Here is an 8,617-nt window from a genome sequence, read left to right as displayed (position 1 = left end):
CCAACATTTAGTTTCCATAACAGATAACCTGTGTAGTATTACTAATATTATGGCCCAGAAAACAGAGACAGATACCTAAACTTTTCTCTTGCTGCAAACAGCAGATGATCCATAAATACTCCCTAATTGATTCTGGGCTTGGCTCTATTCGGCGGCAAGTTCACCATCAGAAATGTTCTAAGCACCAACTGAGGACAGTTCCTATCCCCAGGCTCTCTTTTTCCTAGATCCCTTCCCCCAGTGTTATCTCGGCGGGCAGGCCCACCCTGTCCTGCCACTGTTCACACCTGTCAGCTTGCATCTCAGGGTAAAGTTCTCACTTGACAGACTCTGAGAACTTGCTGTCCAGGCAAAGAAAACTTTATGACGATGAATCCAGCATAAACGTTATGTAACCAGCATGTCAGTAAACAGAGATAGAGGGACAGAAGGAAATAGAGCTACACAAAAGAAGGTAAAAAGCCAGGACAGGCCCAGGATGCTTTGGCTTTTAAAGACTCTTCAAACTGATGAAAGTTCTTGTATTCAAAGTATTGCTAAAAGGAACCATATGTGGCTAAATTCTCTTTTAAGCTGGAAATCTGAATCGATGTGCCTATCTGAATTTTTGACTGAAATTACTTTACGTGTCCTTTACTAAGCATACATAAAATTGGCATGATTAATTAATAATGTTTATCATCTTTGGGACTTAGAAATAATGACAAATAATGACAGACAAGTTTCCAACTTTTTTTTTTTTTTTTAATCAAGACTGCATAATTTCTACCTGGAGTGGTTTGAAATCACTGGTAGGTCATAAAGAGTTAAGGAAATCTCTCAGTTTCTCTAACTGCAGAGAATAGCCTAGTGGATTCTTGCAGAGTAAAACAAACAATTCTTTCTCTTGTCCCTATTGCAGACTATTGGTTTCTTCCCTGAATTTTGTATTAAGGACTCAGAAAAAATAAAAGCATCTGCTGAAGTGAAATTTTTACAGCCCCAGGGAAAAATTTCCACAATTGATGGTGAGGGCAGGATTTAATAACCAGGTGGTAGAGAGAAGACAGCAGTTCCTGGATGGTAATAGGTCCCCTGGCCTTAGTCCTGCTCTGACATCTCTGGCTGCTTACCTTGGGCATGCCATTCCACCTCACAGGCTTTCTTTCTCTTTGGATTATGGGCTCTTCCAAATCCAAGCTCTTGTGAGGCTATGGAGAGTGTGAAGATAGCCTCAGAAGCTGCCCGCATCTCTAGGTGTGGGGCCCGGAGCAGGAGAGTGTAATAATAGGTATGAAAACCTTGGACAAAACTTAAAAGTACTGAATGGCTTGCACTCTCCAATCTGCCATGGAATATTCCAAACACATGTGCCCAGTGTTCTTCTGAGGGATCAGTGTTTGCCCTGATGCCCCATCAGTGAGTTGACAGGAAGCAGAGAAGGCCAGTGCTTCTCTGGTCGGGGACCTTGGCTGGGACAGAAGGGAAGACAGAAGAGGAGTCAGCTTCGTGAACAAGTGAAACGGCAATGAACCCTGTGGGCTGATCCTTCCCAGCTTGGCGTTGCCAAGCAGGACGATCCACTCCATGAAACCTGGGCCAAGCTCTGGCTCTGACACACAGGCAAAAATAGAAAGGGACTGCGAAAAGAAATGTGTTTACTTTTGTGATTTCCCTTCCTTGCCTCTTAACAGTATTATAATCTCTCTACAAACAGGCAGTTAGGGCCCATAGGCCTCGCCTCCACTGATAAATCCTCCCAAACGACTCTCGTGTGCAGACCTAAACCTTCTAAGTGCCTCACGGCTGCTATCTGGGCAGCAGCAAAGCAAGTGAGAAGGCAGCCTGGTGGAGAGCAGGAGTGCCGGTCTGGGGTCTGTCACCAACTGGGGGAACTGAGGCTCTGCCCAATATAGTGCTTCCATTAGGTGGGATCGGAAGATGAGTTGTGATGATCAAAGTTTATATCAGTGGCTCTCTGTCCTGGGGGTATTTGGTAATGTCTGCAGACGTTTTTGGTTGTCCTAACCTGGGGGCTGCTATTGGCATGTAATGGGTAGAGGCAGGGAACTGCTAAACACCCACCAATGCATGGGATTGCTCTCCCACGACCAAGAGTTAACATGGTCCAAAATGTTAACAGTACTGAAGACAAGAAACCTTGTTTATACTGAAGTGTAGGAAATTAATGGAAAAAGGAGAAAAGGGATGGGAGAAGGAGGATTCGAATCTGGTTTCTGGGTTATGAGGTATTCATCAGTTAGGTGCTTTCCAGTTTTGCTCCCTCTAACCAATGCCCTCTAATAGTCCCTTGGAATTAAAAGGCTATGGCTGAGTGGCATTTGCACAAGAACATCTTCCTTATCCTGAAAATGCCAAGCCCTGATGTAGTACAAAGGGCTCCACTATAAGACATAGCAAAGATATAAATATACGCAGTTATTAAACAAGCAGAACTGGAGGTGGGTGGCGGGGGCATGGGGAGGGATAAAACATATGCCCATAACTCTGTTTCTATGAGTCAGTGTTTCTGAGGTAACAACACAGAATAACAACTGTAGGAAGAGCTGAGCTATGCTGAGAACAGGCAGGACTGATCTGGATCACAAGGAGAGTTTAGGAGAAATACATGTTTGTAGCCACAGATTCATAAGTACATGAAAGGGTTAAGCAGCCAGTGCATGTCATTCTTGTATCCTTCCACATTAAGCCACTGGGCAGTTATTACAAATAGTTACCTGTGGTTTCCAGTGGGAGAGGCAAGGACACTCCAGTCAAGGGGTTTTGGAGAAACAGGTGCAATGAAGTCATGGTCAAACAATTTATTTACTGTAAACTTTAGACTTTGCTCAGGAAAACAAAGCTGTCCCTCAAATCCCTGCCTACAACACTCCATTTGAGCAAATAAGAGGAGCGAGGGAGAGTCCATGTTCACAGCTGAAAGGTCCGAGATATTCAGGATTCTCAAGTCCAAGGGTGCAGGAAGGAAAATCTCCTTCAGATACAAATTACCAGCAGCAATATAATAACCCTAATACTTGAACAATGAGGTAGATACATGGAAAAGTCATCAAAACATACAGACCTGGGTCCTAGGACTAACGCCCTTCAGACATAAACTTATAAGTTCCACACAAAGAGGAACTGAACTGTACAAGAAACAAATATTCACTCAAATACATCTTCTCTTTTTTACAGCTTAAAAAAATAAAAAAAAAGGCAGAAGGATATCTCCTCCTGCAAATCTCTATACAATTTTTTTTCTAAATTTATTACACTCAAGTTAAATAGTCTGCTTAGTGTTCTGTTGGGGGGGGGGTCTTAAAAAGTAAAAAAGAAAAACAAACTGCATTACAGCAGTGAGTCATTTGTACTACAATTCCTCCCTTGTGAATCAATGCTATCGCTAGGCACAGTACCTTGACAGTTTACAAAGTCTTCCGTGCCTGGGGGCTCCTCACACAGCAGTTTGCTTTCTTTCTCCTGCCCCAGGTGATATCCACTCTGCTCCTCTGTGTACTCTGATTTGCCATTGCTGGAGTAGCCATTCCCATAGGCCTTTAGAGAAGACCTGCGTAGGCACAGAAGCTCCTGGAAGGCAATCCTGAAATCTGGGCTCCGGCAGTAGATAAGAGGATTGAAAGCTGAATTGACATAGCCCACCCAGTTTAGGAGGATGTAAACTTCCTTAGGGATGAGGTTGTCCTTGATCACATGCACAATGTTCACAATGAAGAAGGGCAGCCAGCAGAGGGTAAAAGTGCCCATGATGATGCCCAAGGTCTTAAGAGCTTTGTGCTCCTTCAAGCAGAACTTGGAGGACCTGCGAAGTCCATGCCCACCACGCCCATCCTGCTCCATCTGGCTGAGATTTTGGGCGTGAAATCGCCCCTCAGATTTGTCAATTTTCTGGAGCTGCCTTTTGGCCACCTGGAAGACCCTGGAATAGACAAAGACCATGACCACCAGGGGCAAGTAGAAAGACACTATGGAGGAAGCAATGGCATAGGCTTGGTTCGTGAAGAAGTCACAGCAGGTCTCGTTGGCATAGCATGTGATGGCTTCCTTATGGGTGGCCCGGTACCAGTGCATTTGGATGGGCAAGAAGGAGGTAAGACCCGACACAATCCATACCATCAAAATGACCACCCGGGCCTTATTCTTGGTCAGCAGGCTCTGGTACTTGAAGGGAGATGTGATGGCAAAGTAGCGATCCACCGCTATCACACACAGGGTCTCAATGCTGGCGGTGACGCACAACACATCAATAGAAGTCCAAAACTCACACCAGAAGTTGCCAAAAGTCCACATTTTCATGAGGATGTGGCTGGCCCCAAACGGTACCACCGCTAGGCCCATGACGAGGTCAGCGCAGGCCAGTGAGGTGATGAAGTAGTTGGTGACCGTCTGCAGTCGCTCGAACTTGGCAATGGCTGTGATGACCAGCACGTTGCCAAATACGATGGCTAGAACGATGAGCGACATGACGATGGCCATGCCCACCACCCACGCCTCGTCCCTTTCCTGCGTGACATTGTGGTCCGGAGCATGGCTTCCATTGGATGCAAGCAAGAAGTCGCTGCTGTTCCCGGGTTGCCCCATGGCGCGCAGGCTGGCAGGTGAGCGCACAGGCTGCCTGCTCACTGGCCGCACCTCAACGGGCGCACCTCCGGCGGGGCGCTGCAGGCAGCGAGTGGACCCCTGGAAGCCTCATTCAGCAGCCGTAGGGTGGGTGCGGTGGGGGCGCGTCCTGCCCACTCAGCTTGTGAGGTGCTCTGACCTAGTGCAGCCGGTCACTGCAGCCCGCGCTGTGGAGAAGTCGCTTCGGAGTGCGCTCTGCCCGTTATGTGCACTGGACTTTAGGGGAACTGCCTTCCCCGTGACGTGCAGCAACTTTTGGCCAATCGCGCGCCTGCAGTCCCAAAGGGGCGAGGCACCGCTAGCCTTTCCTCCCCTCCCCTCGCCCGCCGGATCCTGGAGCTGGCCCTGGCGGGCGGGGCCCAGCTGCTCCCGGGCGGGCGGGCCACCACTCCCTCCAGGCTACCCTAGCTGGCCCCAGAAGGATAAAGCTGGAGAGGTTGCGCTTACCAGTCAACTCAGGAGCTTTGGGCTCTTCTGTGGCTGATACTTGTCTGCCTTGGGTAGTAGAGGTCTCAGCGCAGAGAGCAGCATCCGAATACTCCACCACTTTCGGAATTGAGAGAATGCCCACCAAGACACACACATACTGGCACAAACGCACCCTGACAGACAAGCTCAGACTTATACCGAACCACAGCCACAGACATTGAGACACACCCGCCCAGCGCACATGCACATCGCGCGCGCTCACACAGCAGCTTACAGGCACAAAGTCACTGCTGTCCAACTCAGAGAGGTATCCGTAAACAAACACAGAAGCATCCAAAAGCTCAAAGGCATGAACACACACAAAAAGAAATAAACACACAGGAAGGCTCGCTTGGAGGCAGGCAAGCGGACTCAGCCATGAATATCCCCCTCCAGGTACTCACATCTGCCCTCATCTGCAGCATTCACACATGACACTTTCTGTTCCGTCTCTTTCCCCGCTCCCCTCCCCCCCCCTCACCCGCCCCCCATCCCCTGACATCCAGTATATTCCCTTTCAAACGCGTTTGGCAAGATCTCAGGAGGTGACTTCAACAACTGTAGTTTTCCTCAAGCACGCATGCTGTCAGGAGTTTTTGGTGCCCTCCTTGGGAATTTGCGGGCATTGAGCACATAATTTTACCCTTTAGGTTTTGTTAGGAGCTGAGTTGTGTATACATATATATTGGGACAAGAGATTTGGTTTTTAATTCTTGTTTTTAACTCCCTTGCTATCTGTTCCTCTGGAGATGGGCTGAAAATGAAAACAATGTACATTTCCTTTCAAACTTAATTTCTTCAGTTAACTCCATTGTAACTAAAACATAAAAAAAAAAACACCCTTCATCTGATGGATAATTTGTTCATCTGTTGGGCTGTGCCATATGAAATTGCCACCATTTGCCATATTTGAATTATAAAAATGGCAATTTCATACAATTCATATGATTAAAAGTATATTGGCATGAAGAACATTTTGAAACTACAGAAAGCAAAAGAATTCTCCACTAACAAAGTTGGATCAAGCCTTAAAACTGAGGTCTTTGTCCATTAAATATTATCCTTTGCATCTGGCATATGACTTTACTGTTGAAAAAATTTAATTTTCAGGGTTTGATTTCTCATGTATTAGTGGTGTTTTTGAAAAACTGAAAGTATTCATGTAGTGTAACCAAACATACTTTGCAGGTTACATAACAACATAACAATGGGTAACATTTATGAAACATTCCACTATGTGCTTTTTGTGCATTATTGCATTTAATCCTTCCCACAGTCCCATGGGGGGGGGTATTTTTAGCTTAATTCACAAATGGAGCTCAAAGAAGCAAACAGCTTGCCCTGGGGCAATGGTCAGACAGTGATAGAAGCTGGATTCGAACCCAAATCTGCCTAACACTAGGGCCCATTTTAAAATCTTTTCAATGTACTGCATTATGGCATGCATAAAGAGCAGAGGAAAGAAGCACTATGGCTGGAATTAAATACCCAGATTCCAGAATCATCTGCCTGGGAACTTTGCTGTTCACTTGCCTTGGGAAAATTGCAAGGAGGGAGTCTAATTTCTTTCATCTCTAAGAGGTGGGGGATAAAGTCACTTTCATTGGGGTGAGTGAGAATCAAGTGCTATAATGAACATGAAAGTGCTCTTGTCACCCAAATATGGATTATTGGTGAAGTTTACATAAATTACTTAGTAGTCACTTAGAATATACTGTTACTCTTCTTTATCAGAACAATAAAATACTTCAGGACAAAATAAGTGGAATGTTCACTTTGGAAGTAAAGCTCAGAAACAAAACTCAATCTATGTCTCCCCATGAACTTCAGTCAATAGCAGAAATGTCTTTTTGCAAGACAGATGCCTCATAAAAACAAATATTTCCCATAAAAGCCACAGATATCAATTAAGGATCTATTATGTTCCCATAATTTTCAAAATATACCCACCCCATATTTGTGTTTTCCAAAATTGGCTCTGGTATGATGCATTTTAGGAAGAGGTGGTGCATGTTATGCAATGTTTCTTTAAATATACATCTACACTGAATTGTGGAACTAAACCATTTAAAACCCCCTTCCTGTTTGTGAAACTATGGAATAAATAAGCATATTGTTTAATCTTTCCCAAAAAAACAACAAAAAAGAACTAAGAAAACCCTTTTAAGACAAACATTAATCGATCATTTATTTAGATGCACACATAAGTCACTAAAAAATTTAGCTGAATGTTTGGGGAAACACCCTTCTATAAACCCACAGGCACTAAATCAAGAAGGGGAAACTGCTCATGTCAACTAGGAAGTCTCAAGACTTTGCCCAGCAGCCTTGACAAATGGACAAAAGGAAAGCTGTGGTATTTCTCTCTCTCCCCACCCCTCACCCCACACCCTTGCTCTCTCTCCTACATCTCAAAACTGGTAGGAGTTTCAAGATGTTGTCTTCTCACCAAGATTCTTTTCTCTGACCTCTTTAGAATTCAGAATAAGAGGCAATAAGAATGGGAAAGAGTTTAATGAACCCTTTCTTCAGTGTATCCCCCCACCCAAGTTTGCAAAAGAGGAACCTGAGGTAGAGAAACAAGAAGTGTCCGGTCCAAGGTGGTAGGAAAATCAGGAGTCTGGCTCTGCCTCATGGCCTCACATGTTTTCACTGCCTGACATATGTTATTTCATTTCCCAGTGGAATAGTTTGACCAGAACTGCCTACTGAACTTGTGGCCTTAAGAGAGTTAATGCTTCAGCTTAACTAGAAAGCTCTTGGTAGACAAAATGCACCTTCATCTGATGTAAGAAAAAGCAGGCTCTTTTATGGTGATTGATAGTATCTAATTGCATATTGTGTCAATCCCTTAAGACACTGATCTGTCACTTCCTGCCACCAAACAGGAATAAAAACCACAGTTTAATTTCCCTAATGATTGTTTGAACAGGAGTAAGGTTCAGTGGTGTCAGAGAATGCCCTTACACTTATAACTGGACGGATAGCTTACGTGAATCTTATCTTGGGTCTTGGCTTATGCAAGAGTCTCTCCATCTTTATGATCCTTGAGTAGAGTAACATCTACAGATTCCTTTGGTTTTAAACATATATCTTTAATAATATCTCTGTGAAGCATTATCTCATTAAATTTAAATGAGATTAATACATGTAAATTGCTTAGCATGATGCCTTAGAAAAGAGATAGATGTTATCATTATAATTGAATTAAAATGTACATAAAGAATGCACTTTTTTCACCATGTCATGTGTGAATGGACTGTTTGAACATGGATAATAAGTAATTTATTTTAATTTGAATTGCTGTGAAAAGCAATTGAAAAAAGAACAAAATTTTATTCCTCAGAAAGAAGAATGATTCTGAAAATAACCATTAACATTGAGTTACATCTAGATGGAGTGACAGGGGTTTGGGGATAAAGCATCTCACAATCTCTAGGCAGCTCCCTATATAGTGCAACCCCGAATTCTTAGAGAACCATCTCTAGGGACTGCAAACTCAACAGCCCCTTTGGTAGGTCCAGATTTT

The 8,617-nt window shown here is 44.2% G+C and overlaps 1 protein-coding gene across 1 annotated transcript; it reads right to left on the bottom strand.

The window, feature by feature from the left end:
- Positions 1 to 780: 780 nt before the first annotated feature.
- Adrb2 (adrenoceptor beta 2) lies at positions 781 to 4,795 on the bottom strand. The gene is made up of 2 exons (XM_026384439.2): positions 2,718 to 4,795; positions 781 to 1,451 (listed from the first exon to the last, which is right to left on the bottom strand). The coding sequence occupies exon 1, from the start codon at positions 4,579 to 4,581 to the stop codon at positions 3,331 to 3,333; it is 1,251 nt and encodes a 416-aa protein (XP_026240224.1). The 5' UTR covers positions 4,582 to 4,795; the 3' UTR covers positions 781 to 1,451; positions 2,718 to 3,330.
- Between the last annotated feature and the right edge of the window lie 3,822 nt (positions 4,796 to 8,617).

The sequence above is a fragment of the Urocitellus parryii genome, chromosome 1 (assembly GCF_045843805.1).
Source record: "Urocitellus parryii isolate mUroPar1 chromosome 1, mUroPar1.hap1, whole genome shotgun sequence".
NCBI lineage: Eukaryota > Metazoa > Chordata > Mammalia > Rodentia > Sciuridae > Urocitellus > Urocitellus parryii.
This window is presented reverse-complemented; position numbering and strand designations above follow the sequence as displayed.

Coding starts and splice junctions, on each gene's coding strand:
- Adrb2 (XM_026384439.2), bottom strand. CDS start 4,581: ATGGGGCAACCCGGGAACAGCAGCGACTTCTTGCTTGCATCCAATGGA.